The sequence below is a fragment of the Clarias gariepinus genome, chromosome 14 (genome assembly GCF_024256425.1).
Source record: "Clarias gariepinus isolate MV-2021 ecotype Netherlands chromosome 14, CGAR_prim_01v2, whole genome shotgun sequence".
NCBI lineage: Eukaryota > Metazoa > Chordata > Actinopteri > Siluriformes > Clariidae > Clarias > Clarias gariepinus.
The window spans coordinates 9455887-9478646 of record NC_071113.1 but is presented as its reverse complement, the minus strand read 5'-3'; the positions used below and the strand labels follow the sequence as shown (position 1 = coordinate 9478646).

Here is a 22760-nt window from a genome sequence, read left to right as displayed (position 1 = left end):
ACATTCCCAAAGTGCCCATAGTGTGTGAATGAGTGTGTGTGCCCTGTGATGGATTGTCACTCCATACATGGTGTCCCCCTCCTCATGCCCTAAGTCTCCTGAGATTAGGCTCAAGGCCTCCTGCAACCCTGTATACAGGATGAAGTAATGTAGAGTGTTTATTTGTTGCTGCAAAACTTTTTCTGATGAGGTCGCTCCATCCTGTTTTTTTTTTCTCTCCTCCTCCACCTTTTCCTCTTCCACTCCGCCGTTATTTTTCCCCAATCGCTTTTCGTCAAATCCCGCCTTCCTGCTCTCTGATTTGCTGGAAAGTGCATATTAAGAAGCAGGGCACCAATCAGACGAGGTCGTCTGATATCCCCAGCCACTCACATTGCAGGATACGGTGGGAGGCGTGGTTTGTTGTTGAATGCGGGTAGGAAGAGAGTGGGAGTGAGAGTAGTATGACGCCGCTTGTCTCGGATGCTCACAGTGATCATGGCGGACAGCGCGAGTGAGAGTGACACTGATGGAGCGGGCAGCAGCTCGGCTGCTCCCCAGTGCTCCACTTCTACTTCTTCCTCTTCTTCCAACAAACAACAAGGTTTCGTGATTTCCCCGTTCCGCCTGGAGGAGCTGACAAATCGCCTGGCGTCCCTGCAGCAGGAGAACAAAGTGCTGAAGATCGAGCTGGAAACGTTCAAGCTGAAGTGTAAAGCCTTGCAGGAGGAGAACAGAGACCTTCGCAAAGCCAGCGTCACAATAGTAAGTGCGAGTACGCAGGGAGGATCAGCGTTAATTGATTAGAAACGCATCGATCTGCGTAATGCTGCGCGGTGGTGATGCGCAAAACGCGCACTTAGCCCTTAGCTAACTGTTTGTTTTGAGTCGTGTTTTGCTAGGTCTCCTTAATTAGCTAGCTAACCTTAATGTCATTCAGCTTAGATGAAGGCATTACTCTCAGTAATAAAAATATATATATATTTGTTCCCCTTATCGCACCTAAGCATTTGGCTATTCAATTAAAAATTAGCAAAGCTAACATAAATATAAACTCCTGTTCAGAGCAACATTCCCTTTTTTCTTTTCACCTAACAGTAGTTAAACAACTCCTCTATGATACAGAAATGCCCCAATAATGCACTGTTAACAGTGTTTAAATAAAAATATACTAGTTCAACCTTGCCTCAGGTTTTTAAAAAGGGTATATAAAGTCTAAATGCTGGGTATGTTTGCTAGCTCAGATGTTTGATAGGCCCTGATCAGGCTGCTCTGAGAAACATCTAAACTATAAATACACTATGAAAAAGTGCTAGCACTACTTCATTAAAAGTAGACCAATTATTATTTATAAAAAATAAAAATAAAAAGTCTCTTAGAAAATTCCATCACTCAGTATATGTATAGTCAATAGTTGAGGCTTTTTTTGTTGTTGATAGATCTCTATTTGGACCTCATTAGTTTTACCTCAGAAGAATTAAGGAGTGTACAGTAATTAATGCCAATAAAGTAATGTATTCACAATAACGTGTCCAACAAATAAACCATAAAGTATGCAGCCATGTAATATGAAAAATAGAGATGTTTACTGAAGAATGTACCAGATGCTTATGACACGGGATTGTTTCCGGAAACACTTGACCTCAAAGTGAGAACACAATCGTTTCGTGCTTAGGAACCTTGCTCGTGTACACTGGAAATGGGCACGGATCGAATTAGGAAGTTTTCACATTCACCCTCCCCTAGCTCTCCGTTCTCACTACATTGAGTATTTACGCCCCCTACTGATACAACAGGTGGCAGTATGCACCTGCTTGGTTTGTGAACACAAGAGAAGAAGAGAACGAGGAAGTTAACTTTTGTGCTATTTCTAATATTGTTGATATTTCGGGGGGAAAAATGTCAAGAGCAACGCTCTCGCATACTTTCTTACTGTATCAGCTACAGCTCTGTAGGTTAGAGAAAGAGATGTGTGCGTGGTACGAGCACACATATTTTGGAGGAGACAGACAGCACTGATAACGACACGTCTAAAGAGTGATCCACTATTGTTTTTGGGTACAATTGGCTTCCATATCTGATTCGCTCCGTGCCCGAGTACCCTGTATCGTTACCGAGATCACCCTTCAAGCGGACTCGGGCATGGTTGTGACAGGGAAAGATCTGTTCTTACTGATTTTTTATAAACAAATAAAATAAAAAACACTTTGGGGCCAAGTGTTCTCGGAAACGATCCCAGGGCCCTAATGTGAGAACAACCTTAGATATGGAAGTGCTTACGGGCCTTACACAACATGCGCTCACTTACTGTCGTTTACCCTCTTTGGCTGCCAGAGTACATCAATGTCACACACACCATTTTTTTTACATTAACAATCTTTAAATACTTTCCCGGACAGACCTTGTGTTCCAAGCGCTGCCTGAGTTAAAAATGAAGAGGGATAAAAATATAGACTTTATAAACTCAATGGTGTCTGTCTGGAATACAGCATTTTAAAAAAAAGTTGATTTGTTTATATTAATGTGAAGTGTATGTGCTATGCATGAAAATTTATATGCGACCTTGTCCAGACCCAGAATTTGTTTTCTTTTTTCAGGCAAATCAGTAATGCTCATGGATTTTTTTTTTCCTGATGTGTCTTGGGTAATAATTGTCCACACAATCACATTGTCAAACTAAATGTCATAAAAGAATTATATTGCAAAATATCAAACGGTACTTTTCACCCAAAAATTTTCAACGGTGCAGATACAGATTTGCAAGCTAGATCATGTTAAAGAAGTCAAGTCTTTTTTTTCCCCCCCTTGAGATTACATTGCAGATGGACTTTTTTTTTTTTTTTTTTTGGCGTGTGTTTTGCAATTATTTTATTTGGGCCGGTGTGAAAGAGAACTGAAACTAGCACATGCAGTGAATACAAGCTTTTGGTAAAAAGTCAAAGTTGCCTTTTTAGATGCAGAATTGTAGTATTAGATAGAAAGTCGCAATGTTTAATATTCAGTGCGCCAATGTATTATTGTGGTGGTGTGTTTTATTTATTCCTGCTAAAACAGTCTGTGACCCAGATTCTTATTTCCTAGTATTTAAAATGTAACCTCGGCCCCTTCAGACAGCCATCCTGGAGTCCTGATGGATGAATGTAATATGAAATCAGATTCCTGCTTTACATTCACTGTACCAGCTTTTTCAGGCTGCATGTCCTTGCCTGACACCGAGCTCCTGAATATTTTATACTGTGTCACTTTTGTCAATGTGGAAGCCATTGGCCTGGGAATTGATCATGTCCATAAGGCTTTAATTGCATGAGTTAATTAACAATTTCTCTTGATTTGGGTTGCTTATTTAATGCTTTGACAAGCAGCCCTTAAGCCTTAATTGTAGTGCATGCTTTAAAAAAAAATAAAAAATTTATGCCCTTCTTTCTGATCCACAGCAAGCCAGAGCAGAACAAGAAGAGGAGTTCATCAGCAACACGCTGTTCAAGAAGATCCAGGCTTTGCAGAAGGAGAAAGAAACCCTCGCTGTGAATTACGAAAAGGAGGAAGAATTCCTTACCAACGAACTCTCTCGCAAACTCATGCAAGTAAGTGCCGAGTCTGAGCGGAGACTGGGCCGGCTCATTGTTTGCCTGCAAAACATGTCGAGACAATCGAGACTGCACATGCTGCTGGGCAACATCACGACGTAATATATTCATATAGAGATAAAATATCACCATGTCAAAATTGATAACAATTCCAGACTGACATGAAGTGGTCTGAACGTGTATTTATGCGCATGAGGGTGAGGTCAAAAATGGCCAACTGTAGAATTTATTTTAATTTACTTTTATGAAAGACAAATGCATAATTTTTCATACTCTGCTGTTTACTCTTTGGATTGTAGTGATGAACCTGTGTCTCGTCACCAGTAATGATTCACCTCGTTCACCTTCCTTTGTAACTTTCACCTATCTGCTCTTCTTCTGTGCAAATCACAAGTGTGGCATCCTTTTTTTTTTTTTTTTTTTTTTGCCCCGCAGTTACAAGTGAACTGATGTAACACGTTCACATCTGTACAGCAGTGACTGGAGAGACAGGGGCCTTGAGTGGAAAGTGTTGATGAGACAATGCGGATAACAGAATAACCAGTTTGTGAATAATTTTCAAACCCTCGTAATTTACTATTGCAGTTTAGTTATGCTGTAAATTTTTATTATTATTATTTTTATTAATGAATTGCAGACATCACTTCATTAGTTAACAAACTAAAACAAATGTATTAGTAAACCTGTATATTGTGAATTCTGGTAGAGTCTTAAGAAATCAGAATATGATTTTGACCTATATAGTCTTGTTGTACTGTAACCAGGTCGGCGAGATGAAAGAAACTTTCAGAAACTGCACTTGTAAAAGATTTATTATGCAGCTATATAGCAGCGCTGTCATCTGTTTTAAACTTTTAATTAGGCTTTCTGTAATGACATGCACTGTGAATCAGGTAAATTGGCAACACCACAGACATAAACTATCCTGACTGGTTCCTTTTTTTTTTTTTTTTTTTTAAAGACCACACCGTGCCAAAAATCTAACTAAACAAACACTCTGGCTTCGGGAAACTTTCCGGCACGCTCTTATCATATCTGCTTTCAAACGGTGCATGGAAACACAAACTTCTTTTAACACAGGTCTTTATACGGGTTTACTACATGGAAATGCACAGGACAGTAAGAGTACTGTGAACAGTTTGATTATTGCGAGAGCTCTTTAATATAAAATCATGTTTCAGAAGAGGAAACTAGCTGGGATGTTGTATGATGAAAATCCAGAGAACTTTATTTTTCAGTTTTTATTTTTGTGTGATCTGACTTCAGTATCATGTCTCACACACAGCAGGCTGTTAAACCACAGTTCAGGTCGAGTAAATGTGCTTTTTCTATAAAAAAAAAAAAAAAAAGTCATCAGATTTGTTCAAGTGTGAAATTGTTGCCTCAGTGCTTTTGCTGGTAAAAACAAAAAAAACAGGGGAGATGAAAGTCTAATTATTCATTATTGCTAAACATATGAGAAAGGAATAACACTATAAATTTAAGCCAGCTAAGACGCGCAAGTGGAATATCACTACCTATCGAGGTGTGTCGTCTGTGTGTACTATATATAGACTTTCCTACAATTGTGATGATTGATTAATAATGAATACCTAGACAAGTTCCCTAACCAAGTTGTGAAACACATTGCATTCTTTCTCTCTCTCACACGCTCACTTAAAACGCAAATAATACAGAGAACCCAGAAAGTGTAAACTCCGCTGTCCTCAAGACTTTGCGATAATAAGAAACAGGTTAATGCTTACTACAAGGATTTTTTATTTATATACTTACAGTGCTGTGAAAAAGTATCCTGTATTAAAAAAAATTTTGCATATTTGTCACAATTGAATAATTGAGATCCTTAAATTTTAATATTACGCAAAGATAACCCGTTTTTTACAAAACCTGAGTAAATACAAACTGCTGTTTTTAAATGATGATTGCACTTTTTAAGAGAAACAAAGCTGTTCAAATCTATCTCGCCCAATAAGAAAAAGTAATTGACGCCTTAATTGATGGAACCATAAATTCCATGAAACAAAATTACGGATTTGGAGAAGCCCATTCAAAGTCCGGACTTAAATCCGATTGAGATGCTGTGGCATGACCTTAATCAGGCTGTTCATGCTTGAAAACCCTCCAAACAAAACAATTCTGCAAAGAAAAGTGGTCCAGAATTCCTCCACAGCTATGTGAAAAGACTCATTGCCAGTTATTACAAATGCTTGATTGCGGTTGATTGCTTAATTGCTTAAAAGACAACAACAATTTATACAGGGATGCACTGATTTATTCGCCGTACATCGGGTATCTGCCAACATTGGCCTTTTTGGCCAGCATCGGACTGTCAATAAGATAACATTGACCAATACCAGGGTCCAACGTTAGTTAATTGCGATGCAACTCAGACAACATTACTTGACCTAGTTGCAGTTTTGGGAACAATTCAACAGGTGACGCTATAATGCCTCCCCTTACAGCGATAATATGCGCATATGTTGGAAAATGTCTCTGGAGAAATATCAGCGGTATACTGTCTGTAAGGCATGTTCTAATGACATTTCCAGATGAACCATTACAAGCAAAACTTTTTATTTACATTTCCATTTAAAATGGATGCTTTACCAAAAAAAAAGTATTTGTTTTTCTGGGTAAATTAAAAAAAAAAATCTTGTTGAGTAGGTAGCTGCATAAGAGGGTGTAAGGGCTTTTAAAACTTTTACTATTTACAGAATAAATCTTGTGAGAGAAGATAATATGAAATGTTATTTCATAAGTTTGGATGAAGTTGTTCTTAGAGAGAACGTGGTTGAGTTCTTACAGACTTTTAGAACTGTCCAGTTAGTTATTTTATACAGACACTACCGTTCAAAAGTTTTAGAACACTTTCTAACTCCATGATCGTTCCTGATTTTTATTTACATTTACATTTAGGCATTTGGCAGACGCTCTTATCCAGAGCGACTTACATTATATATACACACACTACCGTTCAAAAGTTTTAGAACACTTTCTAACTCCATGATCGTTCCTGATTTTTATTTACATTTACATTTAGGCATTTGGCAGACGCTCTTATCCAGAGCGACTTACATTTTTATCTCATTACACATCTGAGCAGTTGAGGGTTAAGGGCCTTGCTCAAGGGCCCAACAGTGGCAACTTAGTGGTCATGGGGTTTGAACCTGGGATCTTCTGAACCGTAGTCCAATGCCTTAACCACTAAGCTACCCCTGGCCCTACATTGTAAAAGAATGCTGAAGGCGTCCAAAAAATGCATTAATCTCCTTTGAACAGTTGATATTGAGATGTGTCTGCTACTTCTGCTCTGTAAAGAATTACATAACGCCTCTAATCTGAGGTGCTGTTAATTGGTCATTTTTTAGGCTGATAACTCTAAATGAACTTTTAGTCTGAGGCAGAGGTAGGTTTTGGTCTCGCCCTCCTGGGATGGCTTTCATGAGAGCCAGTTTCATTATGGTGCTTGACGGATTTTGCAAATGCACTTGACAATACTGTTCTTGCAAGGACTATTACAGAAAGGCTGACCTCCGAAAATAACAACTAACTGTTGTTTTTCTTGTTGTTAAGTAATTACCTAATCCCATATGTGTTATTTTATAGTTTTGAAATCCCCAGTATTGTTGTAGAATGAAGAAAATAAATCACTAAACAAAAACAAAGAAATTTGCAAGTGTTCTAAAACTTTTGAACGGGTGTGTGTGTGTGTGTATATCTATCTATCTATCTATATATATATATATATAATAACTAAGTTGTTGTTTTTTTGCTGGCACAAAATGGCAAATAAATAAACAACAAACGTTGTTCTCGGCTGTCGGCCAAGTAATTATTTTAAACACTGGCATCGGAATCAGCCAAGAATTTTAGAGTGCGCATTCATATCCATTTATTATTACTAACTCTCTCTCAGTCTCTATACAGCTTATCCTGTACAGGGTTACGGGCAGCCTGGATCCTATCCCAGGGGACAGGACAACCTGGACAAACTCACTCACTCACTCGCACATTACGGGAAATTTGAAAATGACAATTAGCCTACTGCGCAAGTCTTTGGGGCTGGGGACGAAACCGGGGGAACCCGGAGGAATCTCAGCAAGCATGAGAACATGCAAACTCCACACACAGGGAGATCCGGGCGAGAATTAAGGGGCGAGGCGAGGCCTAACACCTACCCCACTATTGTATTATCTACGACTAATAAACAAACAAGTGCTTTAATAGTTAAATGGTGGAGGTGGTGATGTACAATAAAATGTAAGAGCCTGTCGCATTCCAGTATGCAAATTGGGGGGAAAAGGGTGACTTGTGTCAAACTGTTATTTCTGATTTGCATAATTACCAAATGCTGATTTGTGAAGGCCAGGTGCATTGGTGGTTGTTTTTGTGGTCTAACTGCATTTTTGTTGAACTGCCGCACAAGCAATTATTATTTTTATTTTGAAAAGATTCTTCAAAATACGTTGAGTGTTACTCACTAATCCGCGTAGACTTAGGTCGAATTGGCAGTACAGACGTTACAGATTGGCCTTTATCATTTGAAGACTGGTGTAGGAGTGACTGGTAGCTTTGCAGTTGGTTATTTTCAATCGGACAGTGTTGAGGCAGCAAAGTGGCACCGGCTCTGTTGGTCAGCCATCTGCAGATACGAGGCGTTTAGTCGTACTGACCTCGCTCTTGTTTCTGCATAAACCAGAAAAGGGAGGAAAAGCACTATGCGTTTGCATTTTTCTCAAATGAATCTTAATAACATGGAGACTTCTGAGCAAAGTCCTGCCAGGCAATTAGGCAGTGAGTCATACGCTTTCAGGGAACATTTTAAGGGGGTGGATTTTGTTGGACTGCCTCTCAAGGTCATACTAAATGCTTTCTGATGCGTTATTTATTTATTTATTCATCATTTCTATCGTTAAGTAAAGTATTTGGGTTGTCTGGAACAGAGCGGTTTCCTTCTCCTCATTGATATGCAGCCATCAACATGAATATTTCATAGAGGCTCTCTACAGTGTAACAGTCCTAAAACTCCGTGTCCGTTTTCCTTCCATCTTTCTTTCTTTCTTTTTTTCTTTCTTTCTTTGCTCTCTACCTTAGCTTCAGCATGAGAAAGCGGAGCTCGAGCAGCACTTGGAACAAGAGCAAGAGTTCCAGGTCAACAAACTGATGAAGAAGATCAAGAAGTTGGAGAACGACACCATCTCCAAGCAGCTCACCTTGGAGCAGGTAAACTTGCGGTTGAATTCAGTGTCTGTGCTCGTTAATGGGAGTCACCAGGGAACAGGCGATAGGTTTATCATGATGCCTTGGTGGATATACAGTACCACATCTTATCTTACAGGACGCGCCAACGTGTAAATAGTTTAGAGCACCACCTGTAGGATTATAGAGGAACTGCAATATTTTAGCCTCTAACGCAAACTTGTATATATTAACCTTAAAAAAAATGGAAAAAAACGATTTCAGGATCAGTGTCGCTGTCCATGAATCGGCCAAACAGAAGATTTCTTTTTTCATCACTCCATAACTGAATTTATTTCCCCATACCTTTTACATTCTTTTTCCATGTCAACATTCCTGCAGATTGACTTGCTACAGGGAGACTATCACTTTCCTGTTCAGAAATGTTCTGTTGATTTCAGGTACATGCCAGCTGACAACACTGAATCTCACCATCATGGTCATGAAACCAGTTTATGGCGACTTTTTTGGCCATGGAAAGATGCACATGCTTACTGATGATACTCAACAGGCTATAGCATTTGAGCGATGGTTAATTTGTGCTAGCATGATCAAAGTGTGACACAAGAAACATGCCCCACAGCGTTGCACCACCTCCACCAGTCTGGACTGTTGGACAGTTTGAGATTGTGGATTCCTGCTGCTGATATTAACTTTTACTATCCAGTCTCAGTGAGCCTGAATGTTTTTCTTTTTTTGTAAATTCTGAGTAAACCCTGATGCCTGCTCTGTCCGAAAATCAGCAGTTGTCAAAATACTCCGACCAGCTCACATGGAACCAGCAATCATTTTGTTGGACTTTCGGCTGCCTCCATCGAGAGGTTGCCACAGCGGACCAAGTTTTTAACTCTGGATGCCCTTCCTGACACAACCCTGCCAATTTAACCGGGCTTGGGACCATCAGCACTGCATCCAGTGGCTTGGGTTTGGCCATCAGGTGGGAACTGAACCCTATGGGATGAAAAATGTCTAACCGAGTTAATATGGATGTAAGGCATAACGAACACCCAAACAGGGATTTTTAGTATTTGAATACTGGTGCTACAAGTGGGTTAACCATTAACCAGGAATTCAAATACCCATGAGCACTCCCAGTCTGACCAAGGAAACCTACAACACCAGTATTAAAACCTTAATTCCAGTCCTGTTTTATGTTGCGCTTAGTCATGGTGTATTTCCTTTTTTAAAATGGCAGTTAAAATAATTATCAATAATTGAGCCGTAGTCACCTACCTGGCCGTGCTCCCATCTCTTTGTGTCTGACTGCGGCTCCCAAAGTACGTAGGTTGGATCTCATAACCACCTCTCAATCTAATGTTGGCTCTATGTCCAACTGTCGTGCGCATTATTCTGTAACAGCGGCTGGTTTGGTTGTGTTGATCTGAGACTTGACTCACATGTGAATGTCTGAGGCTTGATAAGTCCACATTTATACATGCATGAGTTTTGCAGAAAGCAACTTTATTTTTCCCAATTTTTTTCCCTTTATGCTGTGTATGAAAAAAACTATAATGTGTTGCATTTATGAACTCGATAAACTGCTACAGAGAAAAATAAAATTTTATTTCCGTATGCAACGAAACAATTTTTGAAATAAAAAACGTAAATGATCCGCCTGCAGCAAACCAAAAATGCTGTTTACTTTTATGTGCCGTCATCCTTTTATCGTGTGTACTGGAGCGTGCAGTCGGCTGTCAACTTGAATAAAATCCGGGGCTCAAAAAAGCTCAATAAATCACATGACGGTGGGTGTGACACATATTTTAATCAACAAAAAAATGAAACATTTTATTTTAATGTTACCATACACCATAATCTTTACATTTAAAATTACATTTAAAAAACTAACGGACTAAAATAAAATACATTTAAAATAAATACTCATTGTTTATGTTCCAGAGTCACAGGTAGCTGTACCGGGGGGCTGAAAGAGCCACATACGGCTCCCGGGCTGCGGGTTGCCAACACCTAGAGTTGCCAAAAGTGCCTACTAGAGACAGACAGAAAAATCGATTCAGTTACATATTGAGAATCTTTTTCATAGAAATCTATGCAAAATTAATTTTTGCGTTCCACATGGCAGACGAGAAACTTACCACTGAGCATTGATTGTTTGTGCAGATTGATTGTTTGTGCAGATTGGATGGCGACCCCTTGATGGTACTAGCCAAAAGACAAACATTTTAATCATAATTGTCATACATGTTTGCATCTGAGGTGGTAAAAAGTTGCAGTTCCTCCACAATCCTACAGATGGAGCACTTTGTAATCCTACAGAAGGCAGGCGGACAGAACAGCATCCTGTGTGGTTAAAGCGAATTATTAGAATAGGAATATTCATGACGTCATGTCTGCTGGTCTGTGGTGAGTCCCATCCCGAGTGTCTACTGTATACTAGATCAAATGTTTATACTAATTCTTATGATTTTTGTAGTAACAGCTTATGTGTCCATATGAATAAGGCAAGAGTAATAGAATACGCAGTAAAGCAAAGGAAATACATCACTGTTGATATGGGGAAGCATCTCAGCCCCCATGACAGCATTTTATTCCTTAAACACAAATAATTTTTAACACATTAGTATTCTCACGGGTGTGATTAAGGAACAATAATTTTTTTTTCCTTCATTTTTCCAGCTCAGACGAGAGAAGATTGACTTGGAGAACACATTGGAGCAAGAACAGGAGGCACTGGTCAACCGACTGTGGAAGCGGATGGACAAACTTGAAGCTGAGAAAAGGTTTGTGGTGATCAAAGTTTCTGGAGAAGTTTTATTCCTTTAACATTTAATTTTTGTTCATTTATTTTTTCAATAAGACCCAGCCTTTCCATTATAGACCTTAAAATCTTCTGAATAACATCAGCTTAAATCTAATGATTGTTTAACATGCAAGATGGCATCACGCATGGTTATCTCACCACGGATCTCTTTTATCCTCCTCAATTTTCTTTAAACTTTTTTCTTAGTCAATTTTTTAATATGAATGACCGATGCCTAAAATCTCACCGCTTTTACATTTAATCTCCTCGGGAGATCCAACAAACAGTGTTGCCCTTGGGGATTGCCACAAGCAAGGACGCGAGGGAGAAGTGAGCCAGGCTTCATGTTAGGCTAATTGCGAGCCTGTGTAAACCAGTACTTTCCGGTCTGTTTCCTGCCAACTTGAGATCTTTTATCAACAAGATGGATAAGATCAAAGTAAGAACTATTTAAAAGTAAGACCAGGGCTGAACCATAGTGTTTCCGGATGTTGCAGTCGAATTAGCCAGTTAGCAGAAAATGAGCATTGTGTGTTTGTGCACGGTGCACATGGTCAACAGCACAACATCTGGAGATCCTTACAGATGCAGACTGTTTTTTTTTTTTTTTTTTTTTTTTTACCTTACGGTAATCTAAATCACAAATCTAAATTTCCCGACATTATGAACCTACGCAAACAATTCCGGTAGCATGTAACGTAACTCCTTCTGCGCACCTTGGAGAGTCGGATCATAATTCCCTAACTTTGATTGCAGAATTCCAGATTTCAGAATTACTCATGTTCAATTCAGTTATTCCAGATTTCAGAATTACTCATGTTCAATTCAGAACATGAGTATTCAGTTATAAGGTATAAAACTTTAGAGTTCTGAAAAAACATTTGTTCTTAAGGTTGGTGTGTATATATAAAATCAAGATATTTATAAAATCGTGATATTGGCACAATCGCAAAATATAAATCGCATCCGCACCCAAGGTATCGTGATGATATCGTATCGGGAGGTGGTCGGTGATTCCCATCACTAAATAGTAACAACTTGGTCCTGATGTGTCCAACTTGTGTCCCTTGAATGTAGGATTCTCCAGGAGAAGCTGGACCAGCCGGTGTCCGCTCCTCCGTCCCCGAGGGACATCTCCATGGAGATCGACTCTCCAGAGAACATGATGAGACACATCCGTTTCCTGAAGAACGAGGTGGAGAGGCTGAAGAAGAACCTGCGCACCGCTGAACTCCAGCGTAAGTGCTAGAGCCCACTGAGGCTTGGTTTTGTAGGATACGGCATGGCAGGAGTGCAAGAGACGTGCTATTGTATGTGGTGAAGTGCAAAATAAGACAGTTTTAATCACCCTGATGAGATGGGAAATACTTACCTGAGAACACTGTAATCTTTTTAAAACCCGGTTGTATCAAACAGCTGAGGCTGTGGGGTCATAGTTATTACGCAAAGTGCTAAATGTTACCATGGTAGCAAAACATCGTACTGGTGCTAAAAAGTCTCTCACCTAAAGTGAATTTTTAGATATGATTTTATAACGCCATTGTAATGCGTTAGTATCAATAATAAAAAATTTTTTTTTAATAATTAGCATTTTTTTATTTAAAAAATGGCATCTTTGGGGCTCATCTAATATCATCTCTGCAAAAAAACTTCAGAAGTAGGTTGTTTGGCACACACATTTTCTGTATCGTATATGTTTGTGTTTGTATCATGAAAAAATCCCTGCATACTCTTTTAAAAAACACACGTTCTTTTCAAAGTTTTTATTATTATTTAAAGAAAAGTTTTCCGCATGTCTGTTGTGAATGTATAATTGATTTCTTACCATCTTTTTTACGACTTAAATTACAGGAAGTGCTCGACAATGCGCTCTTAGGCAATATTGCATTGGAGAGGAGTGTTTACTTTGTACACAGTAGCTAAAGGAAAGTATAACAGCAAACCTTTATTCCAGTACAATACTAATGTAAACGTAAGAACGTAGTTAGTTTTGGAACATATCCACAAGAGAGAAAAGCTTGAACTAAGCAGAATTAAAGCCACTGGCTATATTGCATGTTTCAGCTATTTTTTGGAGTGAGAATTAATTAAACATCCTTAAATATGGCTCTATACCCGTATTTATCATACGGCTATTCGTCACTACTCTTGGGTAGAGTGTGGGCTTAAATCAGTTTAATCACTCTATATTGAAGTCCTACATTTCGCTAGAGGACGGGACAGTAACTCTGGCACATCAGTTGTGCATTTCATTGAATTCGAAACATCTGACACATTGTTCGAAACGACGGTCTAGGTGATTTATAGCTGAAGCAGAATTTTCAGAACTGCATTATTAGACATTAGCTGATGATGCTGGAGTTTTGGGTCAGTCACCACTAGATGGCGGAGTAAATCAGGTGCACCTTTGCCAGCACAATGTGCTGATGAAATCCTCGGTTTAGTTTCCTCACACGCTGCAACTGGGTTCCATGGGGAATGGATATTTATGTCCGTAAGAAATTCAAGGCTTGAGTAAGATCTCTAAAATGTTAAAAATAATGTAAAAATTATGGTGCAACTGTCTGACTTACTGTCTTATTAACAGATTGCAAGGTTACGTCCCAATGGGAAAAAAAGCTTGTATTTCTCTCATCTCCAAAGTTTGCACAGAGCAAAGGATGCAAACTGCAAATTGTTTTGTGTAGTCCTGTATTATGTATTTTTTGTTGCTTTAAATAATAGATAAAACCATGCATTCAATGTGCAGCCTTGCCCTTTTCTTCAAATGAAAGTTCATGGAAATTCACGCATAAACAAATAGCGGTCAAACTCATTCAAGGGTGCTTTAACTTGTTTATAAGTTACCGTGTTATCTAAACCGCTCTGTTGTTTAATGGGTTCACAGACACCGAGAAGCGAGCTCAGTACATCGAGGAGGAGCGGATCATGCGGGAGGAGAACATTCGGCTGCAGAGGAAGCTGCAGCGGGAGGTGGAGAGGCGCGAGGCTTTGTGCAGGCAGCTTTCAGAAAGCGAGTCCAGCCTGGAGATGGACGACGAAAGGTACTCGTCCCTTCCCTCCTCCCTACCCCTTTACTCCTAAGCTTGTGCATTAATGCTGAGAAACATTAGCAGCGGGAGGTCTGCTTGTCAGATGATTTCAGTTCAATCGATAGAAATCATATTTTAAATACATAAGTTGCACTAAAGCTCTGTAAAGGCAACCTCTCAGCAGTGCAGTGTTTCGGTTTTCCGGACTGGAACTTTCGAACACTGTTTGATTAGGCATAGACACTAGTCTTAATCTCCACATTAAGTGCATTCATGCAAACTGATAATATATATATATATATATATATATATATATATATATATATATATATATATATAATATTTATGCCCTCATCAAATGTCTCTTCTGTTTAGTTGTTTTGTTTGTTTTTGTTTTTTTTTCCTTCCAATAGGTACTTTAATGAAATGTCAGCCCAGGGTCTTCGTCCTCGCACTGTGTCCAGTCCAATCCCTTACACTCCGTCCCCAAGCTCGAGCAGACCCATATCCCCAGGTACAGTGATCATGGCAAACAAATGCCATTTGGTTTAGCAGCTCTTTAATAAATAGATAGTTTTTGCAGGTGTTGGCTGCAGCTAATTTTAATGATCCATTAATCTATCAATCAATTATTGGAACGATTAATGGGATTAGAAATGACGCAGTTACTCAATAGCTCTTATTTAGCTATCCAGCTTTTAAATTTAGCTTGAGGTTGTTTTGTGCATGTGGTAAGATGAATAATTCATTTAAAAAATAAATAAATAAATAAAAGGAAACTAAATCTAAATCCAAGAGAAAGCAAAGTAGCTGCAATAAAAATGTAACATTTAAAGCTTAAAGCAGATGGCTCTTATGGGAGTGAAGGTGAAATGGGATGGGAAGGTGCTCTCCGATCGACCTGAAGTACCCTGCAAAGTAAAATACTTCCCAAGGTGTTGAACCGCAGGGAGCGAAATCGCTCAGTTCAAAGGGAACTGCGAATGATGTGGGGAACAACTAAACAACAGGTCTTGTCAACTAAACAATCAGTCTTCTCGCTGGTGGATAAAAAAAGAATAATAAAAAATTGGGAGCTCGAAAAATGATTTATGTGTTTATTATTAATATGATAAGGATGACAACATATTAATACAACACAATAATTTTTATTTAAATCAAGTAATCTTTAGTGTTATTAAAGAAGTAAATAAAATCTCTATACATCTTGTAAATTAATCAAATCATTTATTTACAAGTTATACACATTTAAATAGTATATGTTTTATAACTGTATCAGTTTTTGTGTCAATAAACATTAAATATTTAATGTCCAGCAGCAGTGACAGGTATCCGAAGTGCTTATGACTTTGGCACGGAGGAGGTGTCTTCGCAGGGTGTTCCGAATGGGGGAATTTTGTTTAAGGGGAATTTTCCCTTTACCGACATTCCCTGCAAACGGAGTGTACTTCACAGGGTGCTCTCTAATCCCTGCTCCGTTTGCAAGGAATGTTGGTGAAGGGAACTTTTCCTGGACAAAACTCAACCATTCGGAACACCCTGCGAAGTCACCAGACATCACTTCCTCTGTGTGTTACCATGGTAACATAACCCCCTCGGATACCTGTCGCTGTTGTTGTGAAAAATTCCACAACTACGGACATTAAATATTGAATATTTATTTTAAAAACGTGTAAATAAGGGATTGATTAATTATAATATTAATTGATTAAAGACATACAGAGATTTATTATAATTTTTTTGTACTGAATACTAGCCTATATAATGCTAAGGATTTCCTGATTAAATTAAAATGTACATTTTTGTGTCCTTTTAATATGATGTCCTCGATAATAATAATAATGATAAAAATGTCGAAAATCTAATTTTAAATCCTTTATTGAGCTCCTTCCCCACCCCAACCCCCACCCCCCCTTTACGCTCCAGCAAGACACAATGACTGACTGTCCACTTTCGCTTCAGGTGCGAATCCTTTCCCACTTGACACACTCGTCCTTCAAAAAGCAGTGCTTGGCCACGCCCCCACCCACACAATGTCTTTCCATTTAATCCTAGCTGCTGGTTTGGACAAGTTAAAGAGTAAAACGTTCTCACACTTTACTTTGTGAAAGTGTTTGCCATCACTCTGTTACTCAGTTCACTCCAGTCAGCCTCACACCTACACATCAGACCGTTCACAGTTCATGTGCGAATCAGGATGACCTCATCGAACAACCAATAATTAAATTCGCCGGCAAACTAATTTGATTATCAACAACCCTCTATAGAAATTCACCTACCATGTGCTCCATTTTAGAGCCTGTGTCTGTGATGTCAAACAATGCTGTGTTTTTCTGGCAGGGCTGTCATATGCCAGTCACACAGTGGGCTTTACCCCTCCGGCCACACTGACCCGTGCCGGAATGTCCTACTACAACACGCCAGGTCTGCACGTGCACGTAGGAGGTTCACATGGGATCGCGGTGAGTCACGACCATCATCTTCTTCTAAACATCATCTGTAAACCTAGTGCATTCTTTCCTCTGTGACCCGCACTAAATGTGTCTATGCTCACCAGCAGTCTCGGGCTTTGAATGCAGATAAACATCATGGAATGTTTTAAAGTGGATGTGGTTGTTTGTAAGATCATAAATCCTTGTGACAAAAAAGTAGTACGGGTGGGCGAATAAAAACTTCCACTTGAGCAAAATGGTGTCTAACCAAGTCACGACCTCCGCGTCAAGATATATACAGTCTCTGCCTTGTGTACTAGAAAAGTAGTTGTAATAATAATACAGAAAATGCAGCACAAACAACCAGAAACACTTTTGATCCAATGGAGTGCTGACTTTTTATTTTTTAATCATTATAATGTTACATTTATTACATCAAAAAACAGGGCATGCTTGGGAAATGCAACCAAACTATACCTCTTCATTCGTGCTCAGCATGCGTGTTGTGATCCGTTTGAATCGTTCTTCAAACCTGTTTGGTTTCTTAAACAGTATGTTCTGCTCCATTTAAATATGTGCATATTGCACTTCATGCTTAATCGTCTTTTCCGGGTTTAAGCATTTTTCGCATAATCTCTGAAACGCACTTCTTGTGCCAAAGCCTGTTTTGCCTGCTGTGAGTGTGGTGGTTTTATTTTATTTTTTTCTTTAAACTGTTTTGTTCTGACAGAGGCCGTCCCCGAGGAGAAGCAACAGCCCGGACAAGTTCAAGCGTCCGACGCCACCTCCTTCCCCTAACACGCAAGCTGGAGCACAGCCTGGCCCCCCTCCTCCTCCACCGCCCCCTGCAGCACCAGTGCAGCACCAACCGTCCTCACAGCCATAATAATGCATGAGCTCAGAGTGGACTCGGACCAGAGCTACTGTATTCCCGCCAAGCCAAAGGCTTATCTATTCTATGTACATGGAGTCAGCATCTTCCTCTTGCACTGAGAATCAAATAGGCTTCACTGTTAATGTGTGGTGTTTTTTTTTTTTTTTTTTTTTTTTTTTTAATCCATTTTGGTTTCGAATGCAATTCAGTGGACTTGTCGTACTAATTCCAACACTAAACCTGCTTCCCCCCTCCGACTAGAAGTCATACGAATCTGTAGAAATGCAGAACCGCTTCTGGCAGAGCGTGATAAAGGGAGTGAACGTTAATCGATTTCCTGCTCAGCTTTTTAAAGCGCATGTAATGCAAAAGCGCTACCGAAAGAACTCCCATGAGCTTTGCTTACAGAAAAGAAAATATGTGAGAAGTGTTTAAATAATTTTAGAGCATTTTTCCATATGAACGAGTCTTCTAGCAGAAACACATTATACACACGCAGCCAGCCAGGTGCTTTCGAGGTCTCCTTTCATACAGTACGCATTAGATGGGCCCGGTGGGAAAAGTGTAGCTAATGGCTTTTAAAGGATGCAGAAGAGCAACCATGCACACTTGCTTAAATGACCAATTAGCCAGAGGTGTATATGCTGCGGATGCTGTTCTGTTCACGCCTAACGGCAAATCAACCATGCTCACGTGGCAGTAAGCGTTTGATTTTGACAGACTGATTTAAAAAACAAAAAACAAAGTGCATGCGTGAAATGCAGCCAGGGCTCGCTGAGGAAATTGATGGCTTACTGAACACAAGTAATGCATATTATATATGTTATTTTTTTCGCTCAGAGTGTGAAAGCATTCTTAATAGCGCAAAGGGAGAAAGAATGGTTTACTTTTATGCTGTTCGTTGGTTTATCACCGTTTGCATCTGTTTAATTGTAAAACGTGTACCAATACATTCTTTATTCTTTCACCTCGCGTCTTTGATCGAAATGTCTCAGATTAGGCAGAAGGACCCAGGTGTGTACGATGTTCTCGTACCCATTTCTCAGACACATCCTACTCCTAACAGTGTAAATGGTACCACTGTGACTTTCCCTCCCCCCCTTTGTAATGTGTTCTCTAGTACAGATGTGAATTTATTTGGGAAAAGAGTCGTCACAGAGAGAAAGTGTAAATAGACATATCCCCTTTTGTAAGCGTTGTAAAAAATTATAATAATAATTATGCCATGACACAAATTCATCTTTTTTTTTTTTTTTTTTTTGAAGGATTTGAAATCTCTCTCTATGATTGGAATGTATTTGTGATCTCGTCTTCAACCTTCCTGTCTTGGTTCTTATTCATTTGTTTACACATGTATACAGTCTGTTCCGGGTTACCAAATAGCTTTCGGTTTGCGCAGCTTAAAAACAAAAATAATGTAAAAAGGCAGAACAATAAAACACAAAGCACTTACTGTTTATTACAAAGAACGCTAATTTATTGGGAAATTACAGCAGATCAAAATGAAAAATGAAATTTCTGGTACTAAGCAGTTCCGTTGTGATTAAGGCACTGATGTTTAGTGAGGACACAGTCAGCGGCAACATGCCTCTGAAGTGTGGCGTTTTTGGCGAACTGTCTCGCTATAAAACCTGTTTGTGGTTTAGGTGTATCAGTTTCTCTTTTCTTTTTTTTTCTTCTTTATAAGATTCCTGGAAGCATATGTTGTTCTTTCCTTTTCAGTTTGTTTCATCATTTCAATGTAAATATTCGTTTCATCGTGTAAAGGAAAAAGACATTGTACTTTGTTTTACCATGAGGTGTTTCAAGAACATTTCAAGTTTCAAATTTTACTCAAAAGTAAGATTTCGCTCATTTTCGTTATCCTTGTTGTTTTCTTTTTAAGACTGTTTGACAAATGAATGTAACGTTTGCTCATGTTTTACTGCTATCTTCAGTGGATGGAACACCTTTGAGCCTTAACTCACTGTGGTATTGCTAAATGTAAGCATTATCTAGCTTATCCCAACATCAATTAATTAAAGCCTTAATAATGTGGACCCATTTGTCTGAACGTGACCGGGTTTGTTATTATTGTGAAGACTCATGAATTGGGTTTCTGGGAAGTGTTCACCACTGGTTGGGTAGGATGAGATAAGAACTGTACATTGTACACATTTTGCCTTTGATAAAACTATGGCCAAAAACCAGTTTTCCCATGTGAAATGGTTCATTGTTCAAGTCGAACAGTTCTTGCTCTACAGGTACAGAATGTACGGTCAGAAGCTGCTGTGGAAAGAGAGCTCTTGACCTTGCACATGGTGTATCAGTAGGAAAGTCCTGTGTCCTGTGTGTCAGCTCTGCATTCTAAAAGTGTAGTTTTTATCTGCTTGTGTAAACAGAATCTTAGGTCAGGCAAACTTAGACAGGCTTTGAATGTTTAAAACAAGGTACCCATCACTGACACCGGGGCTGGGTTAATCAAGGTTGCAGAAATGTTTTGCACATGAAGATTACAAAGGTGTTCTTGCATGATTTTGGACTTTAGCACCAGATGACTGTGGACAGAGCTTTAAATAAGTTACATAATCATCTGAATCTGATCAGGGTTATGACTCTTGCAATTTCATGGTAATATCTCAGCTTTAAAACTTGTATGACAGGCTAAAAATCTACCTTGAAATTATTGTTTTAATTTTTTTTTTTTTGTATTGCCATGTTTTCTTACCTTACTGCTCCAGGGTTCCCTAGTTTAAGCCTTAGCTCAGTCCAGTTGGAGCTTTTGTGCTTATGTGGATGTTCTTCCTGCATTCATGTGGAGTCATTCTCTGCGTTCTTCCACAAAAAAAAAAAAAGATAAGCTGGTGGTCTGATTTCCTATAGTTTGGATGTCTCTGCATGGTGAACTGAAATGAACTGGCATCCCATTCAGTGTGTTTCTTAGACTCTTGCCTTGAAATGGTTTAGTCTTGGGTCCTAATTGGGAGTGTGAAATGTTCTGTATTAGTTAGTTAGTTAATTAATAATAAAAAAAAATACTAACTAAAAAAATAATTTTATTAGGGTCATAGTTTAGAAATGATTATTTTTGCATGTTTGTCACGCTAAAATTATTAAAATATTTTAATACTTACATTTACACTTGTGCATTTGGCAATTTAACCTTATAGTATGTAGAACAAAATAGTTTTTAAATGATTTTGAATAGCAACAAACAAACAGGCACTGTAGCTGTTATCACTTTATAATATAATGTACAATGTAAAATAGTTATGTATAACACTCATGTTAATTTACAGTTTGCAGTATCATTAGTTTACATAACTCACTCAATTATCGTCTATACTGGTTAATCCTGTATACAGACTCGCAAGTGCTAACCACTAAGCCACCATGCTACCAGCTTACATAACAGTGGATGAAATTTCATTTTATAATTCCATGTTACCAAAGTTGAGGCAAAAGTTAGTTGGGGAATTTAGTCTGTTATAATGGAAATATGCTATTTTTGCTACAAAACTTAATGTAAACCTACTGAGTAGCAAATATTAACTTGTACTTATGCATCTTATATTATATAATATAAATTTATAATAATATAAACATGCTATATACAACATTTACAAATATCTTTGTCCAAACAGCTTCCATAAATATAGAAGACATCACTAAATGGCGGACCGTAGTGACAATTCTAACCGGGCCCTGATGCTTTTCTGATTATTGATATATTCTTTATTCTCATTTAGTGCTTTTTTTCCCCCAGAGGTGGCTGTGGCTGCACGGGTCACTCAACAGAGCCAATGAACGCAATAGTTTATTATGTATAAACAATGTGTTGAATAAGCAAAAATAAAAGCGTGACAGCATGCCTTACTCCAAACAAAGGAATGTAGACTAAAAAAAAAACATTTAAAGATAAATGGAAAGATCCATATATGCGTATTCTTCCTTTTAGAAGTTAACCAATTCGTCTCATAAGTTCCAAAACTGTGGCAACAGTGCTAATCACTACGAAACTGTGCCGCCTACAAATATTATAAACTATTTTATTTATAATAATAATAATAATACATACATACTATATACAATTTTTACAAATATTAGTTTAAACAGCTTATATAAATAAATAGCAGTGATATAAAGCGGCACTATGAGAAAACATTTGCGCAGCAGTCCGAGGTGAGGGCGTGTGAAATACCCAAAATTTTTCATGAATGAAGGCATAAAACCACCTGTAGCATGTGTATAACACATGTAATTTAATAAAATTTCAATTCGAATTTGAATCCATTCATCTAGGAACCTCTGTAATCGAACTAGGGAACTTGGAGGCCAATGGTGATTGTATTTATTCCCATTTGTAACAACGTGGTAGGACTTCTGGTCAACATACACACACTACGAGCAATTGGGGATTGCGAGTTAGCCTAATCTACATTAGATTTGGACTGTGGGAGGAGACCGGAGTACTGGAAGGTAACCCACCAAGTATGGGGAGAACATGCAAACGCTATGCACACAGACCCTGAGTCGAACCCGGACCCTGGAGGTGCAAGGCAACAGTGCTAACCACTACGAAACTGTGCCGCCTACAAATATTATGAACTATATTATTTATAATAATAATAAAAACAATACATACATGCTATATACAACTTTTACAAATATTTTTGTTTAAACAGCTTATATACTGTAAATAAACACTCTAGGGACAAAAGTATTTGTCAAACCTATTAATTATTGAACTCAGGTGTTTCAATCAAATCAGGCTCTTTATTCCCAGTAAAGGGCAATCCTAAGGCTTTAGCATACCAAGACATCTTGGACAATGCTGTGCTTCCAACTTTGTGGCAACAGTTTGAGGAAGGCCATTTT

The 22760-nt window shown here is 38.6% G+C and overlaps 1 protein-coding gene across 1 annotated transcript; it reads left to right on the top strand.

Annotated features, from left to right (window-relative positions):
* Positions 1–417: 417 nt before the first annotated feature.
* ccdc6b (coiled-coil domain containing 6b) lies at positions 418–19942 on the top strand. Its single transcript, XM_053512162.1, has 9 exons — positions 418–744; positions 3414–3563; positions 8661–8789; positions 11442–11545; positions 12643–12803; positions 14453–14609; positions 15011–15111; positions 16938–17059; positions 17760–19942. The coding sequence occupies exons 1-9, from the start codon at positions 463–465 to the stop codon at positions 17913–17915; spliced, it is 1362 nt and encodes a 453-aa protein (XP_053368137.1). The 5' UTR covers positions 418–462; the 3' UTR covers positions 17916–19942.
* The last annotated feature ends 2818 nt before the right edge of the window (positions 19943–22760 follow it).

Bases quoted from the DNA above. Each gene is read 5' to 3' on its own strand.
- ccdc6b (XM_053512162.1), top strand. From the start codon at position 463: ATGCTCACAGTGATCATGGCGGACAGCGCGAGTGAGAGTGACACTGAT. The intron at 3,564-8,660 runs GTAAGTGCCGAG...TCTCTACCTTAG, and splicing joins TCTCTCGCAAACTCATGCAA to CTTCAGCATGAGAAAGCGGA. The intron at 8,790-11,441 runs GTAAACTTGCGG...TCATTTTTCCAG, and splicing joins AGCAGCTCACCTTGGAGCAG to CTCAGACGAGAGAAGATTGA.